Source organism: Felis catus, chromosome A1, assembly GCF_018350175.1.
Source record: "Felis catus isolate Fca126 chromosome A1, F.catus_Fca126_mat1.0, whole genome shotgun sequence".
Classification (NCBI taxonomy): Eukaryota; Metazoa; Chordata; class Mammalia; order Carnivora; family Felidae; genus Felis; species Felis catus.
The window spans coordinates 137931832-137954509 of NC_058368.1; the positions used below are offsets into that span (position 1 = coordinate 137931832).

General features: G+C 39.6%; 1 protein-coding gene and 1 non-coding gene across 3 annotated transcripts; one reads left to right on the forward strand and one right to left on the reverse strand.

Moving 5' to 3' along the window:
- Window positions 1-5012: 5012 nt before the first annotated feature.
- Window positions 5013-5117, reverse strand: LOC111556756. The gene has a single exon (XR_002736490.1). It is a non-coding gene; the product is annotated as a U6 spliceosomal RNA (small nuclear RNA).
- A 9929-nt stretch (window positions 5118-15046) lies between these two features.
- BTF3 (basic transcription factor 3) lies at window positions 15047-21950 on the forward strand. 2 transcript variants are annotated; one of them, XM_023257369.2, is made up of 6 exons: window positions 15047-15186; window positions 15761-15829; window positions 18778-18891; window positions 19377-19578; window positions 21084-21140; window positions 21647-21950. In XM_023257369.2, the coding sequence occupies exons 2-6, from the start codon at window positions 15761-15763 to the stop codon at window positions 21691-21693; spliced, it is 489 nt and encodes a 162-aa protein (XP_023113137.1). In that variant the 5' UTR covers window positions 15047-15186; the 3' UTR covers window positions 21694-21950. The 2 variants fall into 2 exon arrangements, with proteins under 2 accessions (XP_023113137.1, XP_023113135.1); XM_023257367.2 differs by lacking the exon at window positions 15047-15186 and adding an exon at window positions 15250-15424.
- Window positions 21951-22678: the final 728 nt, after the last annotated feature.

Below are 22678 nucleotides of genomic sequence, written 5' to 3' on the forward strand. Positions count from 1 at the left end.
TTTGAAATTAGTTTATTCATCTTCTTTTCTTGTCCTCGTGTCCCCTTTCTTGCTTTTGTTCCACCCCAGGTTGTTGTCTATCTTCTAATGACAGAATCCCATTGCTTAGCTCCAGTGGTGGTAAATGACCCAGGCTTGTCCAGCAGTGGACATGGCACTTGAGTCAGGCCAATCACAGTTAATCCTGGGACTCTTGCTGGAACTGAGAAGAGATCCTTTTCTGTTAAGAGTGACATTTGCCAGGCTGTGAGCCTGGAACTGTGAAGTCTCTCTTTGGCATAACCTGTGCCAAGGCTACCAGAGAGTAAAACCAAAGGAGAGAGGCAGTATTCGGTGGTATCCCTGAAAACCTAGATCTAGCCAAGCCTGAAGCTATCATAGGAACCCCTGGAGTTCTTGATGTCTTTTGTGGCTTAAGCCAGATGGAGTTCTGTCTCTGTTACCAGCAACCAGAAGGGTTTTCACTTTGTAAAATCAACACTGCCCAGTTCATTAATTCCATGACTCTCTATCCAGGGTCCAGGAACCCCTCTTTGGTTTCTCATTCAAAGCTGCTTTTCCCATTTGGGGCCTTAACCCATCACCTCTCCCTACTCAAACTCCACTCTCAGGGAGACTGTTATAGTTCTTGCTGGTTATGATTTTGAATCTGAGACACTAATCTTATAGCAGTATTTTTAGTGCAACTTTTATTTTCTTGGTTAAATTATGAATTAGTGTTTATTTGAAGAAATGTGTTTTATTTCCTTTTTGTAATGTTTGCTCTATATGTAAATATATATAAATTATGTGACATTCTATCATCAGCTCACCAGTCATTAAGTATGTACCATTAAGGTACTAGACACTGAAAGGCCATAAACATAAATCTACATGAAATTCTACTCTGACCTCCCTGAAAAACGTCTATTGTTTATTTATGACAGATAAGCAGAAGGTGAAACTGATTTGGTAATTTTATTATAAAGCATGTAAATACAAAAAAATTTTTTGTGCGCACAAGTTAGAGGGGGAGAGGGGGAGGGGGGGAGAGGGGGAGGGGGGAGCGAGAGCGAGAGCGAGAGCGAGAGCGAGAGAGAGAGAGAGAGAGAGAGAGAGAATCTTAAGCAGTCTCCATGCCCAGCATGGAGCCTGACTCGGAGCTTGTTCTCACCACCATGAAATCATGACCTGAACTGAAAAAATCGAGAGTCAGACACATAACCAACTGAGCTACCCAGGCACCCCAAATACAAATTTTTAAAAATTGAACTTTGGTATAGTAGCCAATATATTTTGGAATTTGTAAGGTTCTAATTAGTATATTCACAAGCAACTAAAGCTGTTCAGTATTCCTCATGAGTATTCCATTTAATAGTCCTATCCTCAAAAATCTGAAATTTAGTGATCTTTTTATTTTCAACAACTCTGCTCCCAAAGGGTTTCCAAGGAAGGAAGGGAAATTTGGAAGCAACAAAAGATGGCTTCTTTATTCTGTGGGTGCACAATCAATTAACATTGTTCATCTTTCTGTGAACCCAAATCGTTGAACAGCAGACCAAATAGCCTGGAGTGTGTCATTTTATCAGCCTCAGTAACTGATAGCCAAAAATGGGATTATTTAAAGAGATTTAATTCACTAGGAAGATTTAAGTTGGGTTACATTACACTTGAGGACAACCAAATGGATTCAAAAGGCATCTGAAAATACAGAACGGGGAATAAGGAGCCAGGATTTGTGATATAAATTCAAAAGTCAGCAGAAACTCAACTGTGGAGGCTCAGAAGGAGAAGGTCCTGTGGAAAGTCTAAGGACAAAGAAAGAAGGAGAGCCTAAAAAGATTTTTATTTTTTATTGTTTGATTGGTTTTTGAGAGAGAGAGAATGAACGTGAGTGGGGGAGGGGCAGATCTCACAACCATGAGCTCAGGACCTGAGCTGAAATCAAGAGTCAGATACTTAACCTCCTGAGCCACCCAGGAGTCCCCCCGTAAAAAGATACTTGAAAAAATAAGGCAGGCCAGGGGCACCTGGGTGGCTCAGTCGGTTAAGTGTCTGACTTCGGCTCAGGTCATGATCTCGCAGTCTGTGGGTTCGAGCCCCGCGTCGGGCTCTGTGCTGACAGCTCAGAACCTGGAGCCTGTTTCAGATTCTGTGTCTCCCACTTTCTCTGACTCTCCCCTGTTTATGCGCTCTCTCTCTCTCTGTCTCAAAAATAAATAAATGTTAAAAAAAAAAATAATAAGGCAGGCCAGCATCAAGAAAAAAACAAAAAACCAACCAAGAGCACAAGGCCATTTTGCCAGGGCCCATATCTTCACAGCTATTGAGAAGGTGAGAAAGAAAGGCTTATAATTGAGATTTTGCTCAATAGGCAACAGGGCAATCTTTGCTTAGGTTATATGTTACATGTTAAGTCATCTAGTGCATAGGACTTCATTTTGATCCTGGTTGACAGAAGACAGATGTCTGGCATCTGGTTCTATGACCCAGCGTGGTCACTGTTTAGAGCCCCTGGCATTCACTCTTGGCCCAATCTCTGTGGGAACCATGACTTGACAAGAGTTGTGCACCCAGATGTTGGGGGAGTGGGCAGTAATATGAAATATTTCACTCAAATTACATGGAAGAAGATTTTTTTTTAAATTTTTTTGAAGATTTTATTTTTAAGTAATCTCTATATCCAACATGGGACTCAAACAACCCCAAGATCAAAAGTCACACGCTCTACCGGTCAACTGAGCCAGCAAAGCACCCCCCCCTTTTGTTTTGATTTTTAATGGTACATATTTTTGGTACCTATTATCAGAGAGCAGTAATTTTGCTATACTCCAAATTTCTTATAAAAATTTTAGCGTGGAATATTACCTCTGTAACTAATAGTCTGTGGAAGTGTCATGTTTTATATTCTTAAACTAGCCATTTGGTTCATACCCAAGCTGCAGCTATCAGCTAAATGGGGCTGAAAGCTCCTAAAGTGATCAACCTCACCCTCTTCAGAAGTCTCCATTGATTTAATGAATAGACAAGTCCATCAAGAACAGCTCTGGATTATTTTTAGCCAAACCTATTTGTGAATTCCCTCTACCTCTCTCCCCCTTACCAGCCTCTTCACTTCACTCTGGCATTATCTTTTGTGGCTTTTTCCAAGTCTAACTTTCTCTTGTTTAACATCTTCATGACACCTCCACTCACTTTATAATAAAACTCAGGGTCCTTAGCACTGCCTCCAGGTTCCCTCATAATTGCTTTGTCTTTGTAGCCTTACCTCTTGCCACTGACCTCCATGTTAAACTTCAAAAATTCATTCATATACTTTCCTCACAATTTTTGGCATACTCAAGTAACAGATGAACTAGCTATTTAATATTTTTTATATAGATCAATTTTAATTATTCCAATAGATTATTTTAAAAGGAAACTTTATATTTCTACCAAAAAGTCAGTTAGCAAGTTAGCTTCAACTGCCATATAGCGAAGATAAGTGTTTAATTCTACCTAGATAATGCTGCCAGCTGAAGCTCTGAGATTAAGACAACTTTCCTTTTTTTTTTTTTTTTTTTAATGTACGTTTATTTTTGAGACAGAGAGAGAGATGGTGCAAACAGGGGAGGGGCAGAAAGACAGGGACAGAGGATCTGAAGTAAGCTCTGTGCTAACAGCAGAAAGCCTGACGTGGGGATTTCTGTCATGAGCAGAAATCGAGGTGGCCCCTTAACTGACTAAGCCATCTAGGCGCCCCCAAGGCTTTCTTTAAAAGGAAATTAGCAAATGTTACAAAGCTGTTACTTACTAGAGCCAGCCAAAAAGATGTTCTTCTTACGAAAGATGCAGAAAAGAATTGGTAGGAGATTTCTATCACTATGTAATGACTTATCCACCATGAACCACCTAAATCACTAAAATCTGATTAGTGAGGGAAGTGTCCCATGGTTTGGGAAATAAGACTCTAGCTTGTCAAATTCCTTGTGGTTTGTGCCTCCTTACTCTTCTGTGCCCAAAATGCTCTCCTCTCACTCTTACTCAGTTGATTCCTCTAACCCTTCAGACCAACGAAATACTCCCTGATGTGCAATTCCAGGAGAAGTGTGATGCCCTTCCTTCTTGCTGCCTCAGCATCCCATCTGTTTCAGAGCACAAAACACCACACTGCAATTAACAGTTTGTCTCTTCCACTAAACTGAGAACTTTTTAGGGCAGGGCTGCTTCTGTCATCTCTGAGGACTCAGCACTACATGACCATTCCTAGCTGGTTCATGTTCGTTTATATATATGCACATAAATGAATAAATAAAATGTATGAAGATCAATCAATCCATAGAAGCATACTAAGACAATAGTTCTCAAATTTCTGGGGCAACTTAATAAAAACACAGAAGCAGAAGCCCTGCCCCAGCCTCCTTCAGTGAGCATGGCCCTCTACCTCCATTTGTTTCTTTGAGCTCTCCCGGAAATTGTGACTCACAGTCAAGTTTGAGGACCTTTACAGGTAAGCAAACAGGTTCAAATCTATTTGTCCAAGGACTGCAGTCGAAATGAAACTGGAATAACTGACCATAGTTTGTGAAGATTTCCTATTCAGTCTTTTAAAAAAATTGGGGGTGGGGGAGGCACCTGGTAGCTCAGTCAGTTAAGCATCTGACTCTTGATTTCAGCTAGCTCATGATCCCATGGTTGGGAGATAGAGCCCCACATTGGGGTCTGCACTGAGGATGCAGCCTGCTTAAGATTCTCTCTCTTCCTCTCCCTCTGCCCCTCCCCCACTCACACTTTATCTCTCAAAAATAAAAACTTTTTAAAATTTTATTATTTTTTTAAATTTTTTTTTCAACATTTATTTATTTTTGGGACAGAGAGAGACAGAGCATGAATGGGGGAGGGGCAGAGAGAGAAGGAGACACAGAATCGCAAACAGGCTCCAGGCTCTGAGCCTGGGGCTCGAACTCCCGGACCGCGAGATCGTGACCTGGCTGAACTCGGACACTTAACCGACTGCGCCACCCAGGCGCCCCAAAACTTTTTAAAAATTTAAAGAAAATGTGGAGCCCTTCACAAATTCGCATGTTATCCTTGCAGAGGGGCCATGCTACTCTTCTCTGTATTGTTCTAATTTTAGTGTAAGTACTGACGAAGTGAACGCTCAATTCAGTCTTGATAATGTATGTGAAAAGGCTATTTATAATGGAAATATGAAGCCATGATTCTGTTTTAGTGCGTACAACCAGTATATAAAACCACCTACTCCTCATTTGTTTCCATCAACAGCGAAGAACAATATCCAAAAATTAGCCACAGGGGGAACCTGGCTAGCTCAGTCAGTTAAGAGTCCGACTTCGGTTCAAGTCATGATTTCATGGTTCATGAGTTCAAGCCCCACGTGGGGCTCTGTGCTGACAGCTAGGAGCCCGGAGCCTGGAGTCTGCTTCAGATTCTATGTCTCCCTCTCTCTCTGCCCCTACCCTGTTCACACTCTGTTTCTCTCTCTCTCAAAAATAAATATTAAAAAAAAATTTTTTAATAAAAAAATAAAAATTAACCATGATACTCAAATTATAACCATGATTTGTGCTTTCGACACAGATTTAATGCAAATGTCATTCTCTTCATGTATTCAGCAGATCTGAGCTCAAAACAGACTGTATGCTCAGAGAAAATAAGGGAGGATAACATTGAAATTTTCAGTTCTGTAAAACTCAGGAGGGTGAAAAATATTACTACCACCTGATTAATATTTTATAGCAAAAAATATTTATTATTGGAACAGAACAGAGACTCCAGAAATAAACCTACAATTATATGGTCAATTAATCTATGACAAAGGAGGTAAGAATATACAATGGGGAAGTGACAGTCTTTTCAATAAATGGTGCTGGCAATACTGGATAGCTATAGTAAAAGAATTAAACTGGCCTACTTTCTAATAACATACCCAAAATCAAGCTCAAAATGGATTAAAGACCGCATCATGGGACTTAAAACCATAAAAATCCTAGAAGAAAACACAGGCAATAATTTCTCTGACATCAGACATATCAACATTTTCCTAGATATGTCTCTTGAAGCAAGAGCAACAAAAGCAAAAATAAACTATTGGGACTACACACACACACACACACACACACACACACACACACACACAACTTTTGCACTGCAAGGGAAGCCACCAATAAAACAAAAAGACACCCTATACCAAATGAGAGAAGGTAATAGCAAATGACACATAAGAAGTTACTATCCAAACTTACATAAGTGAATATCAAAAAAAACCAAACAATCTGATTAAAAAAATGGGCAGAGGACCTGAATAGACATTTTCCCAAAGAAGATATACAGATGGCCAACAGACACATGAAACGATGCTCAACATCACTCATCATTAGGGGAATGCAAATCAGAATCCCCAAAAAATATTATCTCATGCCTGTCTTGTCAAAAAGATGAAAAACAAGTGTTGGTGAGAACGTAGAGGAAATGGAACCCTTGTGCACTGTTGGTGAGAATACAAACTGGTGCAGGCAATGTGGAAAATAGTATGGCGGTTCCTCAGGAAATTAAAAATAGAAATACCCTATGATCCAATAATCCCACTATTGGGTATTTACCCAGGGAAAACAAAAACACTAACTTGAAAAGATCTATGCACCCCTATGTTAACTGCAGCATAATTTACAATAGCCAAGACATGGATATAACCTAAGTGTCCATCAATAGAAAAATGGGTAAGGAAAATGTGTGTGTACACACACACACACACACACACACACACACACACACACAGGAATATTACACAGCCATAAAAAGGATGAAATTATGACATGGAAGGACCTAGGGCATGATGCTAAGTAAGACTGAGGAAGACAAATACCGTATGATTTCCTTCATAAATGGAATCTTCAAAAAAATGAACAAAAAGCAGAATCAGAACTATAAATACAGAGAACAAAATGATGATTGCCAGAGGGGAGAGTGAGTGGAGGGAGGAGAGGTAGGCAGAATGGGTAGAGGGGAGAGGGAGATAGTTATAGAATGAGCAAGTCACAGGATTAAAAGGCACACCATAGGGGCGCCTGGGTGGCTCAGTTGGTTGGGCGGCTGACTTCGGCTCAGGTCATGATCTCACGGTCCGTGAGTTCAAGCCCCGCATCGGGCTCTGTGCTGACAGCTCAGAGCCTGGAGCCTGTTTCAGATTCTGTGTCTCCCTCTCTCTCTGACCCTCCCCCGTTCATGCTCTGTCTCTCTCTGTCTCAAAAATAAATAAACGTAAAAAAAAAAAAAAAAAAAAATTAAAAGGCACACCATAATGAATACACTCAATGATATTGTAATAGTGATGTAAAGGGACAGATGGTAGCTACACTTGTGGTGAACAGAGGGTAACATATAAACTTGTCAAATCACTAAGTTGTGCACCTGAAACTAATGTAACATTGTGTGTCAACTCTACCTGAATAAAAAAAACAATAAGGGGTGCCTGGGTGGCTCAGTCCGTTGAGCATCTGACTTCGGCTCAGGTCATGATCTTGCGGTTCGTGGGTTCGAGCCCCACATTGGGCTCACTGCTGTCAGCCTGTTAGTGAAAATCCCCCTTCCAATCCTCTGTCCCCCTCTCTCTGCCCCTCCCCCAAAGTAAATAAACACTTTTTTAAAATAACAATAAAATAACTGAAAAGGAAAACCTGAGATGCAAAAATGTTGAGGAAGGGGCCCCTGGGTGGCTGGGTTAGTGAGCCTCCGACTTCAGCTCAGGTCATGATCTCACAGTTCGTGAGTTCGAGCCCTGTGTCAGGCAATGTGCTGACAGTGCAGAGCCTGGAACCTGCTTTGGATTCTGTGTCTCTTTCTCTCTCTCTGCCCCTCCCACATCTGCCCTCTCTCTCTCTCTTTCTCAAAAATAAAGTTTTAAAAATCTTTTAAAAATTATGTAAGTAAAATAAATACATAAAATATTTGAAATAATAGTGGTGCTATATTCACAGTATAAGGTAGACTGGCACTCAGCATTTATTCAAATTTCTTTTAAGCTTACTTTCTGTACTATAAATGTTGAAAAGTTAAGAACTACATTTCCCAGATATCCTTGCAGTTAAGTGTTCTAGAAGTAAATGATTTCTGCCAATTAGGTACATGTAAGTAAGATCTGGAGTGTGGAAAACCAAAGCCTTCTTCCTGCTGCTTTGTTTTTTGGATGGCAAGCATGGTGGTGAATATAGGAGTTATTTCCTGCAGCAGCTTTCTAGAGCACAGTCATTGGCTTTGTGGGCATTGAGTATTACAGTATCTTCTTGATTCTTACATTGTAGCTATGGTAGTCCATCCTTAACACTGATAATTCTAGTCCTGGGGTCTTGATTCTCCATCCACCTGACCGGTAGGGGCAATAGCAACAGCTCCCTTAACAGTCTAGCTCTGCTATACTATCCTAGGACTCATTTCTGATGGCCTAGGCTAAAGTCCACTCTTCCAGCCTTTTAAATAATATTCTAAGCCCCAATTCCCTATACTAAATCCCTATATACTTGAAATAGCCAGATCTATTTATTGCAACTGAGTGCAGACTCATACAATTAGCAAAGATATAAAAGCATCCTAATTAATCTATACAATCTCAATAAAATTTTAAAATAATTTAACAAAACCTAACGTGTATATGGAATAGAAGCCTGCAAATAGGTCAACTTCAAGAATGAAAAAAAGAGAGTCATCCTACCATATATTAAAAATACTGAATCTATCACCCAAATGCAAACAACGAAATAATTATTTCTGATTTTTTTCATTCTTTTACATCAGTGATAAATGATACAGGAATATACAAAATGAAACGTCCTCTAGGTTTAAAATATGGATAGTTTTATTAACCAAATGAAGTTACTAATTATATGTTCGTCTTTTAAGTTATTTTCTACCCTGACAACTTCTGTTTTGTCCATAAATAAATAAATAGTAATACATAAGCAGTATGACGTATCTGACAAACGAATAGTGGGTGTCCTGACAGTTAATGTAAAGGGTGTAGACTTCAGGACAGCCCTTCAGCCAAAAGAATGAAATACCCCTGGGGGTGTGTAATGACCCTGGCTGGCACTAGACTGGAGCTTGGGAAAAGATCAAGTACTGAAACAAGAAGCTGAATCAGTTACAATTTGGTAGTCATGAAGTTATCCCATAGTTTACATTTTAAAGGGCTTATTGATTTGGCTTCTGCAGATTGCTTTCTTTGAGCAAATAAAATCTTTTAAAAATTTTTCCCCAATAAATTGCAGAATATATCGTTAAAGGTGCTAAAACGTAACCTAAAATAGAAAGGGCAAAACCACTTTTTCTATTAAAAAGTTAAGCTCTGCTGGCATTCTCTACCAGAAACACTGCTTCAAACTGTTGAATGATTTATTTACTTTTACTTCCTAAATTTGTCTTAACCCCACCCACTTCCAGGATATACCTTTAGAGTTTAATTATCCTCTGGCTCTCTGTGTCCTCTTCTCAAACCAAAGTTTAAACCACTTTAACCTGTAATACCTCTGCAGCTCCAAAATGATATGAAATGCACAGTGTCAATCTCCTACACCACCTTCCTTCTTCCTACCACTCCTTATTCTCTAAACCAAGAATACAAGTTCAGGGGCACCTGGGTGGCTCAGTCGGTTAAGAGTCTAACTTCAGGTCATGATCTTGAGGGTTCCTGAGTTTCCTTGCTCTCAAAATTAAACATTAAAAAAAAAAATACAAAAAACAAGTTCAGCCTCCCAAGAAAAGCAAAGAAGGATGTTGGATGTTGGCAAAGTGAACAAGTATTAAATTACAGTATTTCTTTAAAAAGGGTATCAAGGGGCACCTGGGTGGCTCAGTCGGTTGAGCGTCCGACTTTGGCTCAGGTCATGATCTCGCAGTCTGTGAGTTCGAGCCCCGCATTGGGCTCTGTGATGACAGCTCGGAGCCTGAAGCCTCCTTCAGATTCTTTGTCTCCCTCTCTCTCTGCCCCTCCCCTCTGCCACTCATGCTCTGTCTCTCTCTGTCTCAAAAATAAATAAAAACATTTAAAAAAATTTTTTTAAATAAAAAATAAAAAGGTATCAAGTTTACATTACTTTCTTGTTGGCAGTATTTTCCAGTCACTTAAAAGATACACAAATAAACAGTATATATATTTTTTTCTGCAGGATTTTAGTTTCCTTGAAGTTCTCTATATTCCTGTTCTTTATATGCCAAGTCCTCTCCTGTCTTATTTCATTTTATTTAAAAAAAATTTTTTTTAACGTTTATTTATTTTTGAGACAGAGAGAGAGCATGAGCAGGGGAGGGGCAGAGAGAGAGGGAGACACAGAATCTGAAACAGGCTCCAGGCTCTGAGCAGTCAGCACAGAGCCCGACGCGGGGCTCGAACTCATGGACCGCGAGATCATGACCTGGGCCGAAGCCAGACGCTTAACTGACCAAGCCACCCAGGCGCCCCTCTCCTGTCTTTTTAAATTACAATTCCACAAATTCACTAAAGCAACTAAAGTCTGCCAGTTTGTCACTCCTCCTCCTCTTGTTGCCACATCAGTTTTAATACCAAAATGCTGAAAATAGCAACAAACTCCATCAGCCATACTGATGCACTGTTACTGTAGCACTTGCTTCTACTCTAGTAGAAGATACAATTCTCACTTTGATTTATCCTATTCACAAGAAGGCCCCTACTGAATCATCAGCATATAAGCATAGAGAAACTGAAGTACAACTAATAAATACTAGCAAATGTTGCAAGATAAAATGAAAGAAAACTGGCCTCTATAAAGCACTATTATCTTAAGGAATTTGAAAGACTTCATGAAGATAATAGAATTGGGGAGATTTACATAGCTGTGAAAGCCCTTAAAAATATTTTAGTGTGTTTAATAAACAGTATGCTAAATAGATAATCGGCAAAATTTGGATAACGTAGACTTCCATGCTTTGCTTTGATGACTCTCCAGGAGCTTCCTACCATTTATCATCCTTGTTTGACTGCAGACAATACATATTCTGAGAGCAACTTATTTTCAGTGGGCTTTTTTCCCCCCAGCAATTAAACATTTAAAGTATTTTTTTTCTTATAAAAAAGTAATTGACCTCCTTGGTTCCACTCTGGTCTCAGAAATACAGACTATATTAGGTGACTGAGATTTTTTAAAAGATGCTTTGGTGGCGCCTGGCTGGCTCAGATGCAGGAACATGGACTTTTGATCTTGGGGTTATGAGTTCCAGCTTCACGTTGGGTGTAGACATCACCAAGAAAAATAAATTAAAAAAAAAAAAAACAAAAAAAACAGAAAGATGCTTTGGACATCCCTACGACTTCAGTAAATCTTTCCTTTTTAAGCACACTTTCCTCTCCCCATGTTCACTCAACTGCTTCTGTACCAGGGTTCTCTGCGAAACAAAAAAGCCCTCTGCTCCTCCTCCTCCTTTTCCCAGCACTCAACTTTCTGTATCTTTCTCCCAGAGAGACCTTATATATATATATAAGTTTTCTGAAACAAAATTCAGGATAAAATCAAAGTATGTATGTATTAATTTAATAACTGTTGATACTGTGCAATGGTTTGATAGAAGTTCACTTTATTATTTGTACTCTTATGTACTTGAAGTTTTCCACAATAATGTAAAAGGAATATTCAGTCTGGTATTCAAAAAGTTAGGGCTGGAATTATAAATCTGGGACTCATCAAACTAAAGATGACATTTAAAGCCACGGGAATGGACGAAAATGTTTAGGGAGAGTACAGGCAGCAAAGAACATAGGACTAAACTGTAAGCAACTCTCATAGTTAAAAGTCAGAGAAATAAGATAAAGCAAAGGAGACTGAGATGCCAGTGAGAGGAAATCAGGAAGTGAGAGGTTCTGGGAGCCTAGAGGAAAAAAACAAGTTTCAAAAATGTGAAGCAGCCAAGTATGTCAAATGCTACCTAAAGACTAAAATAAGAACTAGGAATCTACCTTTTGGAATTGTCAAGATGGAGGGTTAGACAATTCTTTGGAAAGATTTTGCTATAAAAGGGAACACAGAAAGTAAGTAGTGGCTGGAGCGGAAGAGAGGTCAAAGAGAGTCTTTCATTTTCTTTTCTCTTGAGATACATGATAACGAGGCATTTTAGTGTGCAGGGAGGATGATCCAGTTCAAAGGGGGGGAAAGAGATAAAGGAGGGGATGCAACAGAAGAATCAAGGTCCTGAAGGAAATACACAAAAGTACAAGTAGAGGGAATATTCTCCTGTGTGTAATAAGAAGGCAGGCAATATTTATAGGTTCAGATATACAGAGATGGTAGAATCGATGGAGGGAAGATGAGGTCATGTCAATCTTCACATCTTGATTCTCTACACTTTAGTTAGATGGCCAAAAATAAGTAAAGTAATATGGGAAGAACCGACCTCATAAGAGCACTCCTAAGAGTTCTTTGAGGATCCAGCTGTTAAAGAGCCAACACTTGACATTAACCTAGTAGAAATTGTTATTAAGATTCCTAGTTGAATTATCCATTAACTCAACAAAATTATCAAACCACCATTTGCATTTAATAAAGTACCACCACTAAAAATAAGGATGGAGGTAACTTAATGGGGCTGAGGGTGTCAGAGAAGGCTTTCCTGAGACATTTAAACCAAAAGCCACATGAGGTGCAGAAATTAACTTGACAAAGGTGAGTTATATTAGAAGTTCAAGCAGGTTTAGAAACAAACGAAAAAAAGGTCCATTGTGGCTATCAGTCAATGGCCAGATCACAAAGCAACTAGAAGCGTGGGAATATTTATTCTCAGCCATTTCCAATATCTGTTGTGGGTCAAAATGCGATCTTAATAAATATTAAACAAAGTAAATATTTACCTCTTGCTGAAGCTAACTTAAATCCAACAGAGAGGTGAAAACAATTCATGGACTTTGATTAGACCATAAACTATAAACCAAGGAGAGCAAACAGGTTTCCCCCTTCTTACCTGCTCTATTGACAGAGGACATGTTGAATGCTTCAGTAAACGAGTCTTGGGTTTGTTCAAGCTAAGCAGTTAAGTGTGGGAGCCAGTAATTTTTATTTGCCCTACACATCATAAATTATTCCTTTGTCAGCACTGATTAAGATAGTAACTTAGTAACTTTTTTTGGAGTTAAAAAAACCCTTTCAGTTACTTTTTTAAAAAGCCTTGTATATAAATATTAGCAGAATCTGAATTTCCTAACCATTCACAAAATAAGCAAATGTAGCAGACGTCAAAATTCAAAATTTTCTTTTCTTACTATGAGGGGCATCTTTCATATTTTTCAACATGATAAAAGTCTCAAAAATTAGTAAAGTACAAGACAGAAACATGGGAATCAAAGGAAAATAAACAATAACCTGGGATACTTCCAGAAAACAGGTGTCTAAAAGGTGAATCAGGGGCGCCTGGGTGGCGCAGTCGGTTAAGCGTCCGACTTCAGCCAGGTCACGATCTCGCGGTACAGGAGTTCGAGCCCCGCGTCAGGCTCTGGGCTGATGGCTCAGAGCCTGGAGCCTGTTTCCGATTCTGTGTGTCCCTCTCTCTCTGCCCCTCCCCCGTTCATGCTCTGTCTCTCTCTGTCCCAAAAATAAATAAATGTTGAAAAAAAAATTAAAAAAAATAAATAAAAGGTGAATCAGGTGACAGGTAGGCAGAAGAATCTTGGGTTTATGTGAATGCTCAGAAAACATTATATGAATAGGAAGTTTCAAATGCCCTCAGTGTAACATGGAAGAAGGGGAAAAATCTGTTCCTGAACAAAGACATACTTTCAAAAAGGGGACTATTTCTCTATATATTTTGTAATATTTCTATAGCACTGACCGATGTTTGCACTGTCATCTTGACCTCTACAGTAACCCACCTAGCCTAATAGTACATATTTTTCTGTACTCAACTTGTCTTATATAAGAGCAACATTGTTTTCTAAGAAGATATCAACTGTTACAATTACCCTAACAAAGCAATACAGATGTCCTATTTTCTTAGAGACATCACATTTTAAACAATGTACATGTGAAAAGTATACAAAAAGATTCATCTTAATTAAAGAGAAATCTGCACCTACGCAAGTTTCCCTGCTGTATAAACTGTATTTTTCTTAGAGATTTGGGACTCATTTTTGACCCTGCGAAGGCTTTTCATAGCTAAGACCACCAAAAGGCTGACCAGATAGCATTCTGACTTAAATCGCCATTTTAAAATGTAAGTAGTTTGACGTTAACATTGTCTTAAAGCTCGTCCTACCGTTCAGGAAATTTTAACTCACACCAAAGTCTCTGTAAACACACCGGACACAAATTCTCCCTTGATTGCACTACCTAGTTCAGAAACAAAGTTGCTTCAACTGTGAATCGCTAATTGTAAAATCCGTGCCAAATAAGGATCAAGGAGTCAACTTTTTGTTAAAGAAACGAGAGAAGTAATGTAATCAAGTACAGGGGTCTCAGGTGAGACCTGCTACGCTTGCTGAAAGGCAGATTACCCGGTTCCATCCCCAGTCCGAATGAACCGCTTTTGAGGAGTGGGACTCGGGAATGCATTCTGAACACTCGAGCCAGAAAACCTGTGAACCACGGTCCTGCAACCTACCCAAACCTCCTCCTCCTAGAAGGCAAAATTAGCTTATTTTGACAACGTTTGGCCAAAATGTCTTGTTAAAGGCTTATTTCTACCGGAGGGTAAATTCTAAAACATTCAGACGACTGCTCCAATCTACACCATCCAGCGAGCGAGAGCGACCAAAGAGGTGCGCACACTCTGGGCGCCCCAAGCGTTTCCGCAGATGGGAAATGCCCTTTCTTCTGAAGGTAAAGAATTTGGGGATCGGGGCCGACTTACTCAACCCTAACTGTGCAAAGAACCGTTCTTTCTGACTCCTTTATGGCCTTTCCCAGGACTACTCGCGGTGCCTCCAGCACAGAGTCCCTCGGGAGGTCTCAACCTGGCCCGCGCTGACGAGAAATGTGACCCATGCGACCGTCACAAACGCCTCGGCCTGCAGCCGCGCGTGCGCAGCGAGGGGCTGAGCTCGCAGCGAAGTCCGTTTCCTGACACTAGGAGGAAGCAGTGTTGCATCACTTCCGGCCTCCCTCTAGCTGCCATCTTGCGTCCCCGCGTGTGTGCGCCTAATCTCAGCTGGTCCACCCGAGACCCCCTGAGCGCCTACCCTAGTCCCCCGCGCGGTCCCATTTCCGCTCCAACAAGGTACAAAAAGGCTCTGGACGCCGGCGTGGGAGGAGGACGGGAACGGGGGCGGGAAGTGCCCGGAAGGAGCGAGACAGGGAGGGACAGGGCTGAGGACAGGAAGGCGATGCGACGGACAGGCGCACCCACTCAGGCTGACTCTCGGGGGCGAGGTCGAGCCAGGGGCGGCTGCCCTGGGGGCGAGGCGACGCCGTCTCTTCCTCCACCTCGCGGCGGAACCCGAGGACAGGAGCCTCAGGTACCGCGAGGCTTGCGGAGAGTGGCCGGGCCGGGCCGGGCAGGCCCTGGCTAGGCCGAGGCCGGGCCAGGGCCGGGGGTGGGGGGCCGGGGGTGATCAGGCATGGGTTAGCGCCCGTTTTTCGGGCCTGCAGGGAGGGGGGAGTTGTGGAGGAGGGGTAGAAGGTGGGTGCCCTTTGCGCTCCCCCAAAACTGGGAGCTTTGCGGGGTGGATTGGGGATTCAGGCCTCGGCCTGTTGAGGACGTTTTTTCTTCTGCTCGTGTCTTGGGAAATAGCGAGCGTAGAATGCTGGAGATAACTAGACCTTTCCTCGCTGAGGGTTTCCTGTTTTTCTAGATGAAAGAAACGATCATGAACCAGGAGAAACTCGCCAAACTGCAAGCACAAGTGCGCATTGGTGGGAAAGTAAGTTTTAATAGTTTTTTGGGGCTTTTTTTTGTTGTTGAAGTTTCCAGGTTTGGCTTTTTTGGGGGGTTGTTTTTTTTTTGGTATTGTTGGCTTGTCACTGTCTCTAGAGGGCATTTCATCGAGCTCGCAAAGTGGGGTGGGAAGGAGGAGGCGGGGTTAAATGATATACTGTAGAGTGTATCAGTGGGACACGCATGTTGTATAGTAAAAAAAAAAAAAAAGTGAATCTAGGTGAAGAGACCACTTATAAACGTTACTTCTGTGAAAATGTTTTCATTGTTACAGTGTTTCAGTACAACAAAATGTTTTCTAAGTTGATTAGTAAGAAAATGTGTCATTTCAGTTAGATAATCCTTGTGGCCCTTGTACTCCTAACTTGTTTTGGCCTAAGTTGTATACCTTCAGTGCTATGCTGATGCCTTTTTTTTTTTCTTTTTTCTTTCTCTCTTTCTCTCTCTCTCTTTTTTTTTTTTTTTTCTGTAAATAATTAAGGTAACTCCGAATTTAAGTTCCACCTGTCTTTTGAACTACAGTTTATAATGTCAGGTTCTGGATAATTGTACTTGACAGGTAGAAGTTTGTGTTCCCTGTACATTAAGACCTTTCTGTAATGCTTTCTTAGCTGAATGCATTCCAGAGTAGTTGTATATTTTCTAGGATATTTGGAAGATACCTTTGTTAGAGGTACATCACAAAGTTTAAGAGCAGTGACTATGGATTTGAAAATACTACCTAAGCAGATAAGCTCTCAATTCTGACTTTGTAAATATGCTAAAACTGAGAGAATGAGAATGATTGCTAGGCTTTTAGGTAAGTTTTGGTTAATTGGGTTTTTTTCTGCTTGATACTGATTTTCAAGAGTATTCTTTTTTGAACTTGGAAATTTTTAGATTGTTTGCTGAGTAATTTACTTAAATCAGAAGACTGCTTTAGACAGATCTACTTAGTTGTATTTTGCATTGTGTTAGCACATTCCTAGTATTTAACAAGGTGTGGTAGCTTGTCCGAACAGAGCGTGTCTTTACTTGGTAAAACTTGTAAAGCTTCCCTGCTACCAAGCTTGTTATCTATTTTTCCCAACTTTAAACATTTGCTTTCAAATAGAGTATTCTGTGAAATAGCCAGAAGTTTCACTTAGACTTAAATAAGGAGATGTGTATCTGTTAAATTCCTGGACTTTGCCAACAATGAATGTGTCCTGATTTTTTTTTTTTTTTTTTTTACCTGAAGCGGGTAGTCTTCAGGATCTGCACCTGCCAATTAACAACTGGTAGGTGTTTCTTGGCCTTCTTAGCAATTGTTAAAAGCTAGGTGTGGCCTTCAGGTCCCAGAGAAACTCATTACAGCCTTTGTGGGTCAGTGTTTGGATATTCTTATATTGGTGTTTTTAACTGTCATTTCTTTTGGTACAAGTTTCACAAGAAATAACTTGAATAGTGTGCTTGCGTGCTATCTTTCTGTGGTTACTCTGATCCTGTAAAAATGCTTTATTCAGTATCTGATCAGAACATTGACAATATCTTAATTATATCAGTAAACATGGAACTCTACACATGTGAAGTGTGTGGAATGTATAGAAGTTGTGTCCGTTTTGTTTTTATAATCTTACAGTAGCAGTTAGAGTGTCTTTTAGAGAGATTTAGAGACAATTATTTGGAAACCAGATAGCTACATGACTACATCAAGGTGATGTCTATTTTTAAAGGCTTTTTTGGGTCTGGTAACCAGTATTTTTTGTAGCTGTTGATATTTTATTTGGTTTAACTATCATTATTTAAGCCTTTATTGTGCTCAGTCCTGAGAATATGAAATTTAAGAAGTTCATGGTCCCTGAGGGATCTTTAATGGTAGTAGGGGAGATAGGCATCTTTTCTAAAAGAAAGGTCTGTTTCATAGTGTAATATACATAGTTCAGTAGAAGTGTTTCTGAAGTACAAGGGTGGGAATGATTTTGCTTGGGGACAGTTAATTACAGAGGTTTGGGAAGGCCTGAAAGAGGCTGGAACAGGGTTTTAAAGGACAAATAGGAATTGGTATGCAGGTTGGGGTATATTGAGGCAGGTGGGTGGTAGCCTTTCCTTAAAGAGCCTTATATACCATGTAAAGGGTTTAAACTTTTTATAGCAGTAAACAGAATGGAAGCTTACATTCTAGTGAGGGGAGGCAGACAATAAAATACATTTCTCTCTTATAGTAATAATTGTTATGAAGAAAAATAAACCTGGATAGATAAAAGACGATGGCTGCTGGAGTTGCTTTTTTACATCGGGTGGTTGGGAAAGGTCACTGATAATGGTGCCAAAAAACGGAGATCTGTAGTAAGGGAGGAAGCCAGTGCAGATGCTAGGGGAAGAAGGGAACAGTGTGTGCACAGGCTCTTTTCGGCCTGTTTAAGGAACTCAGACGAGGTTTCTGTGGCTGAAGATGAGAGTACGTATGTGATAGAGATGTTGTCAAGAACAGCATTATAGGGGCAGAGCAGATCATGTAGGGGCCTTGTAGATTAAGATAAGAACTTCAGATTTTACTATTCGGTGTTACAGAAGTCTATATACAGACTCATTTGAATGTGTCATACATTGTCTTGCCTGTGACTATTAATGGATGTTGATTTTTCATCGGTTAATGTAAAAAAACCGAAAAGGTTAATAGTTCTGAATATGGAGCTTTTAATGAGGCCTAATTTAGGTTGATAATGCCACCTCTTTATCTGCTCTTCTGGAGCACATAATCTAAATAATAGGATTTTGAAAAGATAATCTGTTTATATCTGACAAAATGAGAAGTTATTAAGGATTTGTTACCCTCTTTCGGCTTCCGTCATTGCCTATTTGCTGCCTAAAACTTTATACTTAGAGTAATTTTCTTAAACAGACCCAAAGGTCAGAAAGGAATTAGAAACTGTTCGTTATGGTGTTTATGTGTGTTTTCTCCTCCTCACTCAGGGAACTGCTCGCCGAAAGAAGAAGGTGGTTCATAGAACAGCTACAGCAGATGATAAAAAACTTCAGTTCTCCTTAAAGAAGTTAGGAGTAAACAATATCTCTGGTATTGAAGAAGTAAGTGTCAAATTTTATTTTTATTTTTTTGAGTGTTTTTATTTTTTGAGAGAGCATGAGTGGGGCAGAGAACGAGAGAGAGAATCCCAAGCAGGCTCCTTGCTGTCCACCCTGAGCCCCATGCAGGGCTCGGTCTCATGAACGTGAGAACCTGAGCCACAATCAAGAATTGGATGCTCAACCTAATGAGCCACCCAGGTTCCCCAAATTTTATTTCTTTATAGAACAAGATGTGGGTAGAAAAAAATTTTAATGGTCATGAGTTAAATGATTTTTTAAAATCTTTCACTCCATTAATAAATAGTAGGGAGATTGCTGAGTCTGAAAGTGATTAGATTGCACTTTCCATTCCAGGCAAAATAGCACCTGTGCTACACAGTGGAATAGTGGATTACTTAGCCAGACTTCAGCTTTTGCTTAATAGAATGTTTGGCTTTAAAGGAATGTTGGTGGGTGTTGCTAATTAAAACTTTTTTTCTTTATAGGTGAATATGTTCACAAACCAAGGAACAGTGATCCACTTTAACAACCCTAAAGTTCAGGCATCCCTGGCTGCGAACACTTTCACCATTACAGGCCATGCTGAGACAAAGCAGCTGACAGAAATGTTACCCAGTATCTTAAACCAACTTGGTGCAGACAGTCTGACTAGTTTAAGAAGGCTGGCTGAAGCTCTGCCCAAACAATGTAAGTTTCCTAGTAGTGGTTTTGCCTAGCATTACTGATTTGTCAGTAAATTTCTAAGATTTCAAGTAGATGTGAGTATCTTTACATTTGGACATGCCAGTTTTCCTCTAAAAACGATTGTTACACTGCTTTTAAGTGTTCTTAGTGTGTTCAATAAGTTAACTAGTATGCTGTGATCGATCATTAATACTTGATTCAGTGGATTGTTTTCTCACTTTCTTGCTTTGGATCTTAGAGTTAAAATTTTTTACCTTCATTAGCTGGAAATGATGAAAATGTTAGTTTGGGGCATTTTTGATAACTGACAGTTTAGAATTGATTAAAATATATTATAAATTATCAAATTTTTTACAATTGGTATCACCAGTAGTTTTAATAACTGGCCTGGCACTATTTGGGTATTTTTAATTATAATACAGGGATTTTCAGGACTGAAAATCCTGCAGTTAAATAAGTGCATTAAGAAATGTAGGTATTTTATGCTGTGGTCCTCTTATTAAAAGTTTGAAGAAAGTGGAAGCAAGATAGGCTTATTATGTGGTCCATTATTTAGTCATCCATGTTTTTCTAGACATTTTGCTAGACCTTTTATATGTTTATCTGTGTGTGTGTGTGTGTATTTGTATAGAGAGATGTGTGTGTGTATGTGTGTGTGTATATATGTATATGTTGGGAGTGAGGGTATCACAGTGAGAGACTTAAGAAAGAGGTTCTAGGGGCGCCTGGGTGGCGCAGTCGGTTAAGCGTCCGACTTCAGCCAGGTCACGATCTCGCGGTCCGTGAGTTCGAGCCCCGCGTCAGGCTCTGGGCTGATGGCTCGGAGCCTGGAGCCTGTTTCCGATTCTGTGTGTCCCTCTCTCTCTGCCCCTCCCCCATTCATGCTCTGTCTCTCTCTGTCCCAAAAATAAATAAACGTTGAAAAAAAAAAAAAAAAAGGTTCTAGAAAGGCTTTCAGAGCTGAAGTAGGTTTTGGAAGTATCCCACTGAAAATCTTACAGGGCTAGTACTGTGATGTCTCAACTCCTAAGTGTAGTTTACTTTTTTGTGTTTTAAAAAGTGGATGCTTACCACCAACCAAAGGCATTTAATTTTTTGATCCTTTTATGTTCATTTCAGTAAAGGTTTGTTAAGCATCTCCCTTATGCCATTAACAAAACAGCATTTGAGAAACAGCTTCTTGATTTGTCTCCCATAAGAAATTCTACCATGATGTGGTATATGGGTTTACCTCTACCCTGGGGGCACTCTGTTGTTCTCGTACTACCTCAGGGCCTGTGGTGGCCAGAGGGCTTGAAAGAAGGGTATGGAATTTGATTTGTTGGCTGTTAACAACATTCTCGTTCATTTGTAGACTGCCATGTTAATGCTTGTACTTAGGGATGAAATCCCAAATGTTACTGTTGTAATCGTGAATATAAACTGTAACAATGCTTGGCCTTTCATCTGTTTTTGTGGTTGATGTTTATTAAAAACTTAAGTGTGTAACATATATTTCGCTTTCACAGCTGTGGATGGAAAGGCACCACTTGCTACCGGAGAGGATGATGATGATGAAGTTCCAGGTAGGAACCTTCACTTGTGGTTAAATTAGAGAATCTTAGCAAGGAAGAATGAAAAATCTTTATACTCTAGGAAAGTACCTTGTGGGGGGAGGTAATAAGGTAAAGAACAGAAAACGTAAACATGAACCTCACTTCTTTAGAATGGAAAAAATAATGCAGAGTTATTTAACTAGGAGTTAAATTTGTAGACTTGGTTTTTTCTGATTGGGATCCCAGGTAGGTATAGGTATCTAACTTTAAATATTGAATAAAAAATGTATGTTGTCACATGAATATAATAACTAATAGATCACAGAAGAGACCCCTGTTCCCTACTTCGAGATCAATAAATTTATGAGAAGGCATGGAGAAATTGTTCAAGAGTCTTGGGGGTATGGTGTAACTATTCTAAAATCAGAAAAACTCTTGGCAATTAGGAGGAGGCAATTTACTTGGTAAATCTCTTTAAAATCCATTGATGTGTAGGTTTGGCTTTTGTCAGAGTTTCTACCTTTTTCTTTTTCTAGATCTTGTGGAGAATTTTGATGAAGCTTCCAAGAATGAAGCAAACTGAATTGAGTCAACTTCTGAAGAAGATAAAACTTGAAGAAGTTACTGGGAGCTGCTATTTTATATTATGACTGCTTTTTAAAAATTTTGTTCATGGATCTGATAAAATCTAGATCTCTAATATTTTTAAGCCCAAGCCCCCTGGACACTGCAGCTCTTTTCAGTTTTTGCTTATACACAATTCATTCTTTGCAGCTAATTAAGCTGAAGAAGCCTGGGAATAAAGTTTGAAACAAGATTAATAAAGTTCTTTGCCTAGTATATGGTTTCATTTTTTATTTCACTGACACTAATTTGTACACAGAAAGCAAAGTTATTCACAGCTAATCATGGCATGTAATATGACTGGTAATCTTTGATGAAATTTGATTAAAGATTTTAAATGGCCATATAATGTAACACAGGTGATATAAAGTTACATTTTAAAACTTTTCTCCAGCAATCCTCAGGGCTACAGTGGTTTATGTAATGGGTATAACTATAAAATGAGAATGAAATATTCCTTTGAGCATGAGTTTTTTTCTCTTAATACGGTCTGTCTCTTAAATGTATACTAAGTGCCTTTAATATATTATTGTACTTAATTTTCTCTCATTTAATCCCCAGTCTATGAAGTAGGGAGGAGTAGCTCCATTTTGTAGTTGTAACCCAAAGTTACCTAAAAAGGAAAGTAATCTCTTAATAACCCTTGTAGGATATTCTGTAAGACACGTGTAAAAAGTAGTGTTTGTATTAGGAATGCCACCTTATGTTAATTAAATTCAAGTGGTAACACTGTAGTAGGGCTACTTTTTTCTCTTGAAAAAAATTTATGTATTTATGTATTTTTTTACTTTAAGAAATCTCGGCACCCAACGTGGGGCTCAGACTTACAATTCCCAAGATCAAGAGATGCATGCTCTACGAACTGAGGCAGCCAGGTGGCTCCTCCCATTTTCTTTTTAAAATAACACAGTAAAAACGATGTGTACTGTTGCAAGAGATTTAAC